Consider the following 17,372-nt stretch of genomic DNA (forward strand, 5'->3'; position numbering starts at 1 on the left):
TGTAATATTTAGTTTATAAGCAGCGGACTGTATCTGCTTATTTAGAGATATCTCTTATCTTATAAGAGACAAGTTTTCTAATTTTATTTGTTGTGCTTGTTGTTTGCTCTTCACTGAAAACGATGATTTTGTCTCTTGATTAGTTTTAAAGAATAAAAGAGTCTGTAATATATTTATTTATACATGTGTACATATATGTATTGAATATATACAGTGCCTCTATTGAAAGTGAAACAGCAGAGACAGATAATGTGTGTTAGTACCAGAGTACATGTACAAAGAGTAACTCTAACGCGGTACGTTACATTACTGTACTCTACCTCTCCTCGCAGTCACACACAGAAACAAGATGGCGGTCCACAGCAGCGGTTCTTCCATAACAATAAGAGCGAGTTAAAACTTCCCCGGACTTTGAGAAACTTTTCCCGCTGTGTCCGGAGCCATGCGGAGCCTCGTCCGCCTGTGAGGACCCGTGCCCCGGACCCGTGTGTTTCCCCGGGGATGTTCCCCTGAAGCTCCGCTGTCTGAGGCGGACTTTGTTTCCTCCCGACCGGGAAGGTAAGATCGGCCTCGCTGCTAGCTGCTAGCTTAGCTCCGCGCTAACCGCTTGTTTTGGTGTCGGTGTTCGGAGGCTCAGTGAACTCCCCGGTGCCGGGCACTGGGCTCAGGGGCACCGGGAGGAAGAGGAGCGGAAACACGGTGAAGAAAACCAGCTGTTCTGGATCTATTCTGGTAAAAGTCGCTAACATAGCGGGGCTGTTAGCCTAGTTAACGTAGCGAATACTGCAGTACAACTGCGAGTAACAGTGCTACTTTTAGTATTACTGATATTGTGAGTACTTTTATACTGTGCCTACTGCTGATACTGTGAGTACTGCTGATGTTGTGAGTACCACTGATACTGCAATACTGCTGACACGGCATGAAACACTGATACTCTTAGTATATCTGATATTGTGGGTACTTTAATACTGCACCTACTGCTGATACTGCAAGTACTCATGATGTTGTGAGTACCACTGATACTGCAATACTGCTGACACGGCATGAAACACTGATACTCTTAGTATTACTGATATTGTGGGTACTTTAATACTGCACCTACTGCTGATACTGCAAGTACTCCTGATGTTGTGAGTACCACTGATACTGCAATTCTGCTGACACGGCATGAAACACTGATACTCTTAGTATTACTGATATTGTGAGTACTTTAATACTGCACCTACTGCTGATACTGCGAGTACTCCTGATGTTGTGAGTACCACTGATACTGCAATACTGCTGACACTGCATGAAACACTGATACTCTTAGTATTACTGATATTGTGAATAACACTTGTGCTTTGCTACGAACAGTGACTGTATATAAAGACCACCAGTGACTGTATATAAAGACCATCAGTGACTGTATATAGAGACCATCAGTGACTGTATATAAAGACCACCAGTGACTGTATATAAAGACCACCAGTGACTGTATATAGAGACCATCAGTTACTCTATATAGAGACCACCAGTGACTGTATATAGAGACCATCAGTGACTGTATATAGAGACCACCAGTGACTGTATATAAAGACCACCAGTGACTGTATATAGAGACCACCAGTGACTGTATATAGAGACCACCAGTGACTGTATATAAAGACCACCAGTGACTGTATATAGAGACCATCAGTGACTGTATATAAAGACCACCAGTGACTGTATATAGAGACCATCAGTAACTATATAAAGACCACCAGTGACTGTATATAAAGACCACCAGTGACCACGAGTGACTGTATATAAAGACCATCATTGACTGTATATAAAGACCACCAGTGAGTGTAAGTGACTGTATATTAAGACCACCAGTGACTGTATATAGAGACCATCAGTGACTGTATATAGAGACCAAAAGTGACTGTATATAGAGACCACCAGTGACTGTATATAAAGACCACCAGTGACTGTATATAGAGACCATCAGCAACTGTATATAAAGACCATCAGTGACTGTATAAAAAGACCATCAGTGACTGTATATAGAGACCACCAGTGACTGTATATAGAGACCATCAGTGACTGTATATAGAGACCACCAGTGACTGTATATAGAGACCACCAGTGACTGTATATAAAGACCACCAGTGACTGTATATAGAGACCACCAGTGACTGTATATAGAGACCACCAGTGACTGTATATAAAGACCACCAGTGACTGTATATAGAGACCATCAGTAACTATATAAAGACCACCAGTGACTGTATATAGAGACCATCAGTGACTGTATATAAAGACCACCAGTGACTGTATATAGAGACCATCAGTAACTATATAAAGACCACCAGTGACTGTATATAAAGACCACCAGTGACCACGAGTGACTGTATATAAAGACCATCATTGACTGTATATAAAGACCACCAGTGAGTGTAAGTGACTGTATATTAAGACCACCAGTGACTGTATATAGAGACCATCAGTGACTGTATATAGAGACCAAAAGTGACTGTATATAGAGACCACCAGTGACTGTATATAAAGACCACCAGTGACTGTATATAAAGACCAACAGTGACTGTATATAGAGACCATCAGTGACTGTATATAGAGACCACCAGTGACTGTATATAAAGACCACCAGTGACTGTATATAGAGACCATCAGTAACTATATAAAGACCACCAGTGACTGTATATAAAGACCACCAGTGACTGTATATAGAGACCACCAGTGACTGTATATAAAGACCACCAGTGACTGTATATAAAGATGACCAGTGACTGTATATAAAGACCACCAGTTACTGTATATAAAGACCACCAGTGACTGTATATAAAGACCATCAGTGACTGTATATAAAGACCACCAGTGACTGTAAGTGACTGTATATGAAGACCACCAGTGACTGTATATAGAGACCACCAGTGACTGTATATAAAGATCACCAGTGACTGTATATGAAGACCACCAGTGACTGTATATAGAGACCACCAGTGACTGTATATAGAGACCATCAGCAACTGTGTATAAAGACCACCAGTGACTGTATATAAAGATCACCAGTGACTGTATATAAAGACCGCCAGTGACTGTATTTAGAGACCACCAGTGACTGTATATAGAGACCATCAGTAACTGTATATAAAGACCACCAGTGACTGTATATAAAGACCACCAGTGACTGTATATAAAGACCACCAGTGACTGTATATAGAGACCATCACTGACTGTATATAAAGACCACCAGTGACTGTATATAGAGACCATCAGTGACTGTATATAAAGACCACTAGTGACTGTATATAAAGACCACCAGTGACTGTATATAAAGACCATCAGTAACTGTATATAAAGACCACCAGTGACTGTATATAAAGACAACCAGTGACTGTATATAGAGACCACCAGTTACTGTATATAGAGACCATCAGTAACTGTATATAAAGACCACCAGTGACTGTATATAAAGACAACCAGTGACTGTATATAAAGACCACCAGTGACTGTAAGTGACTGTATATACAGACCACCAGTGACTGTATATAGAGACCATCAGTAACTGTATATAAAGACCACCAGTGACTGTATATAGAGACCACCAGTGACTGTATATAGAGACCATCAGCAACTGTGTATAAAGACCACCAGTGACTGTATATAAAGACCACCAGTGACTGTATATATACACCACCAGTGAACTTACATAGACGACAAGCAACTGTATATTGAGAAAGTCAGCTACTTTATTAGACAATCAGTGACCTTATATAAACACTTTCAGTGAGCATATATATCATGACGTCTCAGACTGTTTATATATGATGAGACTCGTTAAAACCAAACCTATCAGAAAAATGACCATTAGTTTGGTCCATGTCCCAACTGCTAACACGGAGGAGACTGGGTTTATGACGTATATACAATGGGGCCAATACCAGCTGAGGTCAGGACAGGACTCAGGAGTTTATGAGGCTGCATTTAAACATCGGGAAGTCGGAGTCGTCAACAGTTTGTGCTCAGTACAACACGAGACGTGAACAGACCGGACTCGGTGTTAAAGTGACCGGAGCGAAGCTGATTCATGATCCGACGCCATCGATTCATAACTTAACACATGATCCTCAGTTTGTTGTCGACATCGTTCCCACCCTGTTTACCGAGGTGGTAACATATACCCTGAGACTAATGTTTAATAGTTATTCAAGAGCAATTCTTATTAACAGAGCAAGAGAGTGCATTTTATTTATTGTTTTGGTTTTGTGTGTGGTTTATTTCATCTATGGTTTATTTATTGAGGATGTTGTGCAGCAGGAAACTTCTGCAACGCTGCCCCCTGTCTGCAGGTCACACATTCATATGTTCTCTGGGATTATAGGAACTGTGGAGTACAACTGGTTTGTGTGTGTGATTGTGTGTGTGTGTGTTAATATCTCACTAACCCGGTCAGTCTTCCTGCAGCATCTGCTGCAAAGCATGCTGGGAGTACAAGGGGGGCTGCCCCTCCCTCATGCCTCCCCCTCCCCCCTCTGTCTGTCTCTGGCTTGTGATTGGCTGCTCACTTGCCCAGCTGACTGTCCTCTGTCAGACAGAGAGAGAGAGAGAGAGGGAGGGAGATGGAGGCGACAGCGATGGGGTGAGCTGCCATTTTCTCTTTCTTTATCCAACATCTCTCCATCCTTCATCTATTCATCCGTTAAACTGTTCTATCCGTTTGCTATGTGGTGAATGAATGAGTGAGGGGGAGGGGGGGCACAGGTTTCTCTCCTCCATCGTCTGTTCTGTGCGTGTTTTTCTTTTCCTTTCATTTATTCTGTTTTGTGTGATGAAAGGAAAGAAAGAGGAAGAGTAGCAGAGAAAGAGAGAGGGATCATGAATAGATGGAGAGAGGGGGGAGGCGAAGAAGACAGGGATGATGGAGGGAGGAGGGAGAGAAAATGGCCGACCAGTGATGGAGGATGAAGGGGATGAAGGAGATGGAGGGAGGAGGAGGAGGAGGAGGAGGAGGAGAGGCTGTTGTTCTCTTCGGTCCTTTCTCCTGTTTGTGTGTTTGTTGTTTATGGATCAGATGCTGCTGCTGGACTCTGATCACACTCGTCACTGATCATCACCATCGATCCCAATGTGACTGATGAATTATTGATGAAGCAGACACTGAGTCCTAATCTGAATGAATACTGCAGTACAGTGTGTTTATACTGCATTACAGAGTGGTAGTACAGCAGTATAGTGTGGTTATACTGCATAACAGCGTGGTACTACAGCAGTATACTGTGGTTATACTGCATTACAGCGTGGTACTACAGCAGTATACTGTGGTTATACTGCATTACAGAGTGGTACTACAGCAGTATAGTGTGGTTATACTGCATTACAGCGTGGTACTACTGCAGTATACTGTGGTTATCAGCAGTGCACGGTAGTTCTACTGCAGAACAGTGTGTCTATACTGCAGTGCAATCTGGTATTAGTGTAATACATTGTGGTACTATTGCAATAAAGTGTGTATACTGCAGTGCAATGTGGTATTATTTTAATACATTGTGGTACTATTGCAATACAGTGTGTCTATACTGCACTGCAATGTGGTATTATTGTAAAACATTGTGGTACTATTGCAATACAGTGTGCCTAAACTGCAGTGCAATGTGGTATTAGTGTAATACATTGTGGTACTATTGCAATACAGTGTGTCTATACTGCAGTGCAATGTGGTATTATTTTAATACATTGTGGTGCTATTGCAATACAGTGTGGCTATACTGCAGTGCAATGTGGTATTAGTGTAATACATTGTGGTACTATTGCAATACAGTGTGGCTTTACTGCAGTGCAATGTGGTATTAGTGTAATACATTGTTGTACTATTGCAATACAGTGTAGTACTATTGCAGAAAAGCAGGGTCATACTGCAGTACAGTGTGGTACCCTTGCAATACAATGTTTTACTACAACAGAAAACGTGGTTATACAGCAGTAACGTGTATTTATACTGCTGTACAGTGTAGTAGTGTAGTGTCATAGCACCATAGTTCAGTGTAGTAGTACAGTTTGATGTAACCATAGTAACCTGTAGCTATAGTGCAGTACAGTTTAGTAGAAAGTCTAATAGTGCTGCAGTACAATGTAGTAGTATGGTAGTACAGTGTAATGGTACTGCAGTACAGTAGTTAAAATACTGACATTGTATTGTACTACAGTGGTGCTGCAACACAATGCAACAGAATAACATTACCACAGTCTGACATTATATTATTATACTATTATTACAGTGCTACAGTAAGATAAGACTTATTAATCCTGAAGGAAGTTCTGGTGCCAGCTTGCTCCTGTATCACAGTAAAGAATAATATATAGTAGAATAGAAAACAGCGGGGAGAGACACAGAAAAAAGGAGTTTAAAATATAAGTCAAGATAAAAATAGTAAACAATATATAAGTGTATTAAAATTGAATAAAATGAAGTGTTAACTAAATAATGAAGAAGCAGTGCCTATAAGTAGACATTATTAGAAATGAGAATAAGATCAGTTAAACTAGACAGATAAACGAATACTCTTCTAAAATGGCAGTAAGTAGAAAGAAAAATATTGAGTATTGCACATGATGTGGAATCAATATGATGATGTCAAAAACAATAATATGACACAAATTGCCAAGAGTGGTGTTATTGCACATGAAAAAGAAATAGCTGCATAATCTTGCACTTCCACTGTTGTTGAAATGAAGTGTCTGATTGTTATCTGTGGCCCTCCAGTATTAACGTACCACAGCATACCAGCGTTACAATACCAGTGTTACTGTACTACAGTACCACTCAACGTGTTGTGTGTTTCAGGTCAGCCGTGGCTCTTCCATCATGGCGGCGGCGTCGTACGACCAGCTGCTGAGACAAGTGGAGGTTTTAAAGATGGAGAACTCCAACCTGAGACAAGAACTGCAGGACAACTCCAACCACCTGACCAAGCTCGAGTCGGAGGCGTGCAACATGAAGGTCAGTGCTGACAGGGGGCGCTGTTCTGCTCAGAGTCAGCTGGGGGGGGGGTTTCTGCCGTCTCTAAACCATAGACGTCAGTGTTTCTCTCCCTCAGTCACGCGCTCTGATCTTCAGAATGAGCTGGTTGTTGTTCAGGCTGAGGCGTGTGTGTCTGTGTGTGTCTGTGTGTGTCTGTGTGTGTCTGTGTGTGTGTGTCTGTGTGTGTGTGTCTGTGTGTGTGTGTCTGTGTGTTTGAGGATCTTGGGTTTGACACACAGGACTCTGGAATCCTGTCAGAGTGAGCGTTCTGTCCTCTGTGACCATCTTTTTGACTCTTCTGTCCTTCAGTTAGTCGTTTCTTTCATTCTTCTTTCAGTGTTTTCTTTTTTCTTTATTTTCCTCTCGTCATCTGTTTTTCCTCTCCCGTCTTTCCCCCTGTTTTTCTTTGGGTCATTACTTTTCTCCCCTTTTGTCTTTTTTTCAATCTGCTATTTTAATTGTCTTTGTTAAAATGAGTTTTACTGTTTTCCTTCAGTTTATCTTTTTTGTTTTATATTTTTTCAGTTTCTTTTTCTTTTTTGTGTTGTAGTCTTATTGTTCTTGTCGTCAGTGATTCCGTCCTTCCTCCTCAAACATACAGTCACTTCCTGTTTCCTGTTTCCCTTTTCCTGTTTTGTGTGGATGAGTAGCAAACAGAGTGAGTGTTGTTACTTTCATCATGTCGCTGTTTGAGCGCTGTCGTTTCATCGTGGTGAGTTCCTTTAACTTGACGAGAGAGAATATGTGAGAGACTCTCTCACATATTCATAAACACACACAAAGGGAATGTTTATGAATCAGTTTATTGTTCTTCTTTTTATCAGCTGATGATTCTTTATCTTTATTGACATTTTAAAGCCTGTGTCTTAATAGAATATTAAAGCTTCTCTGTGTTGCCCCTTATTGTTACTTAGAAACCGGTGACGTCACAGCGGTGACCTGTGATGTCACTCTGTACCACCTTTATTTTCTCCTCTTGTAAAACAGGAAGTGCTGAAGCAGCTGCAGGGCACCATAGAAGAAGAGTCTGGAGAAACGTCTGGATCTCAGCTGGAGCTCATCGAAAGACTGAAAGGTGAAGAACACACATAGAACACAAACGTATAAAAAACACACACTCTCATGGAAACAAAGACAAGTAGAACACTAATATATCTAACAAACATACGTTTACATATAAACATTCACCACATCTTAAACATGAAGGTCATGTCTGTCTTCCAGAGATGAGCATGGACGCTGCAGGTTTTAAAGCCAGGTCCAGGCCTCCTCTTCAGCCCTCGTCCTCTTCCAGCTCGGCCTCCTCTGGGTCCGGGACCCCTGGAGGTGCAGCTGGGGGTCCTCAGGGCACCGCCCCCTTCCCCAGGAGAGGGCTGACATCTGCGGGTAGAGATGGCCACGACCGCTGTCTGGAGGAGCTGGAGAAAGAAAGGTAACTCTACTTATTACAGCTGTTGCCTCTGTTGTACTGTTACACACTGAGCACCAGGGGGAGCTGCAGAGCGATATCATGATTGTGCTGATAGTGTCAGCTGATAGTGTCAGCTGATAGTGTCAGCTGCTTCCTGTCACATGATCCATCTGCTGCTGGTTTGTTGCTCGGCTCGTTGCTGTTATGGCATTGTTCTGTCAGTAGGGGGCAGAGTTAATGAGTATGAACCCTTTACAACACATGTAAAGTTAGAAAAGAGATGAAACCTGAATCATCATCTCACTGAACATGTTTCATGGATCTGTCTATGTCCTGGAATCGTCTGTGTACGTAGTTAATCAAGTGTCTGCTCTGTGATTGGATGCTGCTTTTGCCCTGCCCGCCCCCCCCCCTCCTTCCATGTTCTGCCCAGTGATTGGTTCTTGCTCATTTACAGGTCTCTGTTATTGGGTGAGCTGGAGAAGGAGGAGAAGGAGAAGGACTGGTATTACGCTCAGTTGCAGAACCTGACAAAGAGGATCGACAGTCTTCCTCTCACAGAGAACGTGAGAACATGTTCCCTTTCATTTACTAGTCAAGCAAAACAACAGTTCCCATGATCCTCTGCTGCTCAGGCTGGGCCCTTCACTGCTTTATATGTGATCCAGTTAAAGCTTAATAGGACTCCGACTCCCAGGGTGCATTTCACTGTCTAGCCGCCGATGACAGTGGCTGTTGTTGTTTCAGTTCACGCTGCAGACGGACATGAGTCGTCGTCAGCTGGAGTTTGAGGCTCGTCAGATCCGCTCAGCGATGGAGGAGCAGCTGGGCTCCTGTCAGGAGATGGAGAGGAGAGCTCAGGTAACTTCTCACTTTAACTGTCACTTGGACTCAAGGTCAAAGGTCAGCTTGACCTCACAAAACATTTTTGGCCACAACTCTGGTATTAATGATAATATTAATAATAATAATTCACTGAGTCATGAACGTGTGTGTGTTTTCAGGCGCGTGTGTCCCGTATTCAACAGATAGAAAAGGACATCCTGAGACTCGGAGCTCGACTCGAGGTAACCTCACCTGTTCTGTGACCTCATTGTGTGACCTGTGACATCATCCTGTGGTTCAGACTTTCACCGGGTCCTTCTCTCTCTACAGGAGGAGGGATCTCAGGGGGCGAGCGACAGCAGCGGACTGACGCTCAGCGCTCAGGTGAACTTTCTGCTTCCTCTTGTTGTTTGGACGTTTCTCTCGGCTCGATCCTTGAACCTGTTTCTTTCTCCTCCAGAGCTCCAGCAGTCGATTGGACCAAGAACCTGCCAATGAAACAAACTACTCTGTGCCTCGACGAATCACCAGTCACCTTGGAACCAAGGTGAGAATTCTGCCTGGCAACTGTGCCCCGAAATGTTTCACCTGTGTGGAAAGAGGTCTGCTGACACAGTGTCGCCCCCTGCAGGTGGAGATGGTGTACAGTCTTCTGTCAATGCTCGGGACTCATGATAAAGACGACATGTCGCGGACGCTTCTCGCCATGTCCAGCTCACAGGACTCGTGCATCGCCATGCGTCAGTCCGGCTGTCTGCCGCTGCTCATCCAACTGCTGCACGGCAACGACAAGGACTCCCTGCTGCTAGGTAACCATGTGGTGTTCCGTCATCGGTAACGCCCCCTCCTCAACCTTTTATTTACTAATGAATTAACGTTGTAAATCTTCCCTTTGCTCAGGTAACTCCCGCGGCAGTAAGGAGGCCCGTGCCCGGGCGTCAGCGGCGCTGCACAACATAGTTCACAGTCAACCGGACGACAAGCGAGGGCGGCGTGAGATCAGAGTGCTCCATCTGCTGGAGCAGGTGCGTCATTACTGTGAGGCCTGTTGGAGCTGGCAGGAGAACCACGAGAGGGGCGTCGACCAGGAGGACAATCCCAGTGAGTGATGTTACACAGCCACTAACCAACCAGAGAGCAGGATTCAACACTGTACTATATAAATGAGTGTTTGTGTAACTTTGTGTGTCCAGTGCCGTCTCCAGTCGACCATCAGATCTGTCCGGCCGTCTGTGTTCTCATGAAACTTTCCTTCGATGAGGAACATCGACACGCGATGAACGAACTTGGTGAGTTTAACAACTGCTGATCATCATATTCACTGACAGTAGGTGTCACACCAGCGATTGGGACTGGTTCTCCTCTCTGTCCTTTTGGTTGACACTCATGTGTCTTCTGGTCCCTGCAGGTGGTCTGCAGGCCGTGGCCGAGCTGCTGCAGGTGGACTGTGAGATGTTCGGTCTGAGCAGCGATCATTACAGCGTCACTCTGCGGAGATACGCCGGCATGGGACTCACCAACCTGACCTTCGGAGATGTGGCCAATAAGGTTTGGTCTCGTGTTCATGACTGATCAATATGTGTGAAATGTTTTAACTTTTCATTGATTTTAAAGGTGTCGTCTGTTTCCTGTTATTATTGTTATTATTTTTAATATAAATGATTCGTCGACACTCACACAAAGTGAATCTGTGACATTTAATGTTTGTAATTTATTTGATCATTTCTGATCTTGTGGTTTTATTTGTATTATTCTAAGCTCAATAACCAATCAGATCACAGCATCTTGATTGATTTCCCATCAGGCAACACTCTGCTCCATGAAGGGCTGCATGAGAGCGATGGTCGCTCAGCTGAAGTCTGAGAGTGAAGACCTGCAACAGGTATGTTCACCTGTCACCTCAGCAACCACATGGCACCTGTCGCCATGGTAACCAGTGTGAGTGACTGACTGTGTTTTATCCTTTCACTTCAGGTGATAGCAAGCGTTTTGAGGAACTTGTCGTGGCGTGCTGATGTCAACAGTAAGAAGACGCTTCGAGAGGTCGGCAGCGTGCGAGCGCTGATGGGCTGCGCCCTCGAAGTGCAGAAGGTGAATAAACCATAAATATATTTGTTTGTTGTCATGATGTGAACTGAGCCTCCTCGCAAACACTTATTTTCTTCTTCTACATCAGGAGTCGACGCTGAAGTCTGTGCTGAGTGCGCTCTGGAACCTGTCGGCTCACTGTACGGAAAACAAGGCGGACATCTGTGCAGTGGACGGCGCTCTGGCCTTTCTAGTTGGAACTCTGACTCACCGCAGCCACACAAACACACTCGCCATCATCGAGAGCGGTGGCGGCATCCTGCGGAATGTGTCCAGTCTCATTGCCACCAACGAGGCGCACAGGTAAAAAATAACTGAAACCAGAGAAAACAAGCAGATTACTGCAGATCCTCCATTCTGACCCTTCATCTTCTGCTTCCTCTGTGTCGTCTTACAGGCAAATCCTGCGTGAGCACGGTTGCCTGCCGACTCTGCTGCAGCACCTCAAGTCTCACAGTCTGACCATCGTGTCCAACGCTTGCGGGACGCTATGGAACCTGTCGGCTCGAGACGCCAAAGACCAAGAGGCGTTATGGGAGCTGGGCGCTGTGGGCATGCTTCGTAATCTCATTCACTCCCGCCACAAAATGATCGCCATGGGCAGCGCCGCCGCCCTGCGCAACCTAATGGCCAACCGCCCGGCACGCTACAAGGATGCCAGCGTGGTGTCGCCAGGCGCTGGCGCCCCCTCTCTGCATGCCCGCAAACAGAAAGCATTATTCGAGGAGCTGGACGCACAGCAGCTGTCCGAAACATTCGACAACATTGACAACCTGAGCCCCAAGGCAGCTCACAGAAAGGGGAGGGGCTGTAATGGCACCGGAGTGGGAGGGAGCACAACTCGCTCGTATGCCAACACCCCGGTGCTGTCGAGCCCAAAAAACGGAGACGGATCAAAGAGGATGGGGGAGGAAACTTCTTACCCTCGGCCGATATTCCCGCCCAACGTCCGAGCGTCCAGCGACAGCCTCAACAGCGTGACGAGCGCCGACGGCTACGGCAACCGCGGAAAGACCAAACCATCAGCTGAACCGTTCTACTCGTCAGACGAGAGTGGAGCCAACAAGTGCTGCGTCTACAGGAAGTACCCGGCCGACCTCGCCCACAAGATCCGCAGCGCCAACCACATGGCGGACGACGACGGCGGGGAGCTGGACACGCCCATCAACTACAGCCTGAAGTACTCTGACGAACAGCTGAATTCTGGGAGACAGAGTCCGAGTCACCGCGGTGGGATTGAGAGTGACGATGATGATGTGCAGGACGCCAGACTGAGGAGGAGGAATGACTGTAGCGAGTCGGCGACAGGCAGCAGCCGAATGGCGTCCGCCCCCCCGCCACGCTACGTAGTTGTCTCTGGAACATCAACCTACAGCGGAGACGCAACCATCGAGCAGCCGATCGACTACAGTCTGAAGTACGGCACAGATTCAACCAGCAAACCGCTGTTCAAGTCAGAAGAGAACACCGCCCCCACCCTGGCCCCCCCTTCATCCACCTCCACTAGCAAGCTCCGCCCCGCTCCCCCAGCCAATCGGGTTGTGCCAAAAAGTCACCAAGAGTCGACGCAGACGTACTGTGTGGAGGACACGCCCATCTGTTTCTCCAGAGGCAGTTCACTGTCGTCTCTGTCATCCGAGGAGGACGAGGACGGTGATGTCATCGTAAGAAAGAGGCGCGGTGGAAGTGTGGTCAGCGGCGTCGGGGGCAACGATTACCCAACGCTTCCTGTTGGCGATAAAGACGGACACGAGGAGCAACAGCAGCGGCCGCAGAAGGAGGCGGAGAGCCAAACTGCCTCCGCTCCCTCCTCACGGGGGCGGCGTAGTCATCACCACCACGGCCACGCCCACCACCATCACCACCACCACGTGGCACTATCATCCGGTAACAGGACTCCGAAAAGCCCCCCCGAGCAGCAGTACGCTCAGGAGACGCCACTGATGTTCAGCCGCTGCACATCGGTCAGCTCCCTGGACAGCTTCTCCACGTCCTCCATTGCCAGCTCTGTACGCTCCAGTGAGCCCAGCGGCGTTCCAAGTGGCGTGGTGAGTCCCAGCGACCTGCCCGACAGCCCCGGACAGACGATGCCTCCGAGCCGCGCCAAGACGCCGCCGCCGCCGTCGTCAATGCAGAAGACCGAGGAGGCGGCCAAGAAGAAGGACGAAGAAGAGAGCAGCGCTGACGTCCTGCTGCACTTTGCCACCGAGAGCACGCCGCACGGCTTCTCCCAAGCGTCCAGTCTGAGCGCGCTCAGTCTGGACGAGCCGTACATCGCGGCAGAGATGAAGAAGAAAGGCGAGGAGGTGCAGCAGAGGAGCACAGACCGGAAGGTGGAGGAAGCAGCAGAACCCATCCTCGACCAATCAGACGATGACGACGACATTGAGATCCTGGAGGCCTGCATCAACATGGCGATGCCCAAGTCGTCCCGGAAACCAAAGAAACAGCAACATGCGGTGCCACGGAAACCCAGCCAGCTTCCTGTCTACAAGCTCCTCCCCCCTCAGACCCGCCCCCAATCACAGCAGAGGAAGGACATGCCCCCACCGGAGGAGGTGCCTAGAGTTTACTGCGTGGAGGGAACACCGCTCAACTTCTCCACCGCCACTTCGCTCAGCGACCTCACCATCGACTCCCCGCCCAATGAGGAGGCAGTACCGGCTGTCATCCCTGTAGGACCGCCCACCTCCGCCCAGAGGAGGCGAGCCGGTCTCCCTGAAGGAGAGAATGGTGACGACATCCTCGCCGAGTGCATCAGCGCGGCCATGCCGAAAGCCAAACCAAGGAAACCAATCAGGATGACATCAAACAGTGAGCACCTGCAAGCCCCGCCCCTCCCTCCTCCTCTTCCTCCTTCCATCCCGCCTCCTCTCAGCTTTCAGCAGCACAAGAAGAAACCCACGTCGCCTGTGAAGCCGATGCCCCAGAGGGTTCCGCACAGCGTCGCCGCGGCAACGACCAACAAAGCAAAACCAGGGTTCACCTTCGACTCGCCGAGACACTACACCCCCATCGAAGGAACGCCATGCTGCTTCTCACGCAACGACTCGCTGAGCTCTCTCGACTTCGATGAAGACGAAGGTGGTGCCTGTGAGAAGGACGAAGAGGAAAAGAAAACACAAGAAGAAGAAGGCAGGAAGAGGAAGCAGCAGACGGCAGCCGTCTTCCCTCGGACCAAACCCTCGACCAATCAGATGACGACAGACGAGAAGCAGAAGTTTTCCATCGAGGACACGCCCGTCTGCTTCTCCAGGAACTCCTCGCTGAGCTCGCTGAGCGACATCGACCAGGAGAACAACAACAAAGAGTTCGCTCCGCCGGCGCCGCCCGAGCAGCAAGAGGGAGGGAACCCAGGAACCAAGTCTCCTCCTCCTCCGCAAGTGGAGTCAAAGCCCCGCCCCAGCGGCTACGCCCCCATAGCGTTCCACGTGGAGGACACGCCCGTCTGCTTCTCCAGGAACTCGTCGCTCAGCTCGCTCAGCATCGACTCTGAGGACGACCTGCTGCAGGAGTGCATCAGCTCCGCCATGCCCAAGAAGAAGAAGAAAGCCGCCGCCGCCGCTGTCAGCACGCCACATCCTGTTTCCAAAGACAACGACAGCATTCTGGCCGAGGAGGAACCTTCTGAGGCTCCGAGAAGCCCCGCCTCTCCTGACTCGGAGTCGTTTGATTGGAAGGCGATCCAAGAAGGTGCAAACTCGATTGTCAGCAGCCTAAACGCCGCCGCTGCTGCCTCGCCACTGTCCCGCCAGCCGTCATCAGACTCAGACTCTGTCCTCTCCCTCAAGTCCGTGGGCTCACCGTTCCGCCTCCTGACAGCCAATAACAATGCAGATGAGGAGATGGAGGAGATGGAGGAGATGGAGGAGAAGGAGGAGAAGGAGGAGAAGGAGGAGAAGGAGGATGTGAAGCGTGGAGCCAAGGTCCTGAAGCCGGGAGAGCGCAGCACTCTGGAGACGAAGAAGAAGAAAAAGGAAGAGGAAGAGGAGGAGGAGGCGAAGGCTCTGAGAGGCGGGAAGAAGGTTTACAGGAGTCTCATCACAGGAAAGCCAAGGGGCGAGCCAGCAGCCAGGGGGCGGAGCAAACCAAGAGCTGCAGCCATAGCCAAAGCTCCGGGCAGCGGCGATGACAGAGGAGGCAACTCGTCTCGGGACTCCACGCCGTCTCGCTCCTCAGCAGGAGCCAATCAGAAGGGAGGAAAACTGTCACAGCTGCCACGCACAGCGTCTCCAGGAAGTGCGTCGTCATCATCAGCCTCCAGACCGGCCAAGCAGAGCGTGACAGCAAGAAATGGTGGCGGCGGCGGCATCCCGAGAAGCGAGTCTGCGTCAAGGGTCAGCGGCTCCGCGACAAAGAAGCAGAAGGCGGAGCCTGAGAAGCCGACGCTCGTCCGGCAGTCGACCTTCATCAAAGAAGCTCCGAGTCCGACACTGAAGAGGAAGCTGGAAGAATCCGCGGCGGCAGCAGCAGCCGCGACAGAGTCGCCGTCCAGTCCTGATGCTCCGCTACAGCCAACCTCCAGGAAACACGACATCAACCGCTCTCACTCTGAGAGTCCCTCACGCCCACAGGAAGTGACGTCATCACGCTTCAGCCGCAATGGCACCTGGAAGCGTGAGAACAGTGGCAGTGCAGGAGGAGGGAATGGAGGTAAACACTCTACGTCGCTGCCACGCGTGGGGACATGGAAACGGACGGGGAGCTCATCGTCCGTGCTGTCGGCGTCATCGGAGTCCAGCGACAAGGGGCGGAGCGAGGAAGAGGGCGTGGCCAGGTCCAAGGGGACATGGAGGAAAGCAAAGAGTAACGCAGACTCGGCCAGTCGCAGCTTTATAGAGAAACCGGAGGATGTGTGGGTTCGTCTGGAGGACTGTCCCGTCAACAACCCACGCTCCTCCTCCTCCTGCTCAACCCGCTCGCCCACGACCCCCAACGCCCCGCCCATCATCGACAGCCCCGTCCCCTGCAAGATCCCCTCCTCCTCCTCGTCCTGCTCCTCAAACCTGAACCTGCGGCGCAGCTGTGAAAGTCTGGACGACAAACCGCTGCCACCCGAACGCCAACAGCCGCAGCAGCCGAGGGGGACGCCACGCAGCGGCGCCGTGGCTGCTCGGGTCAGCCCCTTCAATTACACCCCGAGCCCGAGGAAGGGCAGCACTGAGGTCACCACCACCACCCCCACCACAACGCCATCCAGCACAACATCGTCATCAACGACCCCCACACGGCCTTCACTCATCCCCACCCCCGTCACCAAGAAACGGGAGCCAAAGGGTGGAGAGGGGGGGGGCAGCAGCGGCGGCAGCAGTGGTGGCGAGCGCGGCTCTTACATCGTGACGTCAGTGTGAACAATTTGGACACAAAATGGACGTCTCCGTTGACAACAAGTGTAAATATGGAGAGAAAAGTGTACAGGAAGTGAGTCTGTATTTAAGTGCTAGCCCCTCCCCCTCTGCTGTCAAGTTTTTATACCACTGAAATTATGTGTAGCGCTTAGCCCCGCCCTCTCTGCCTGTGTCCCTGCATGGCCCTGCCCCCACTCTTAACGATGATGGTAACCATGGTGACAGATGTTTGTTCATAAATTATTTTTAATTCACTCAAAACTGTCAATTGTTTTTCCTCCGACAGACCTGAACGTCAAGACTTTTTTATTTTTGTTCATTGAAAACTTTTCTGAATGAAATCAGACTCAATGTTTTTTCTTCTCACGACTAAATTGTAAAAATGTTTAAAAGTTTGTGAGTTTGACGAAAAGTTCCTGAGAAATCTGCTGGCTGACAACTTCCTGCTCTGTGTTGCCTTGGAAACAAATAACACTGTAAAACATAAGTTATTGCTGTAAAACTTTGAACGTTGAAGCACATAAAATGTAAAACTAATGATTTTTGCCAAAAAGTTTTTCATGTTCTCATTAATTTTCACTGTTTTTATTTCTGGAGAAAAAAAAACTTTTTGGTGAAAGTGATGAAAAATAAAATTCAACATTTTAGGATCAAAAGTTTCTTTGATGTTTGTTTCTGTGAATATATATAAAGT

General features: G+C 48.4%; 1 protein-coding gene across 1 annotated transcript; it reads left to right on the top strand.

The window, feature by feature from the left end:
* The first annotated feature begins 339 nt into the window (after positions 1-339).
* On the top strand, positions 340-17,337 carry apc (APC regulator of WNT signaling pathway). Its single transcript, XM_061075630.1, has 17 exons — positions 340-558; positions 6,830-6,985; positions 7,994-8,081; positions 8,231-8,438; positions 8,875-8,983; positions 9,165-9,278; positions 9,422-9,484; positions 9,573-9,626; positions 9,703-9,789; positions 9,874-10,051; positions 10,143-10,343; positions 10,436-10,531; positions 10,651-10,790; positions 11,047-11,124; positions 11,217-11,333; positions 11,419-11,633; positions 11,728-17,337. The coding sequence occupies exons 2-17, from the start codon at positions 6,851-6,853 to the stop codon at positions 16,679-16,681; spliced, it is 6,837 nt and encodes a 2,278-aa protein (XP_060931613.1). The 5' UTR covers positions 340-558; positions 6,830-6,850; the 3' UTR covers positions 16,682-17,337.
* Positions 17,338-17,372: the final 35 nt, after the last annotated feature.

This window comes from Limanda limanda, chromosome 1 (assembly GCF_963576545.1).
Source record: "Limanda limanda chromosome 1, fLimLim1.1, whole genome shotgun sequence".
NCBI lineage: Eukaryota > Metazoa > Chordata > Actinopteri > Pleuronectiformes > Pleuronectidae > Limanda > Limanda limanda.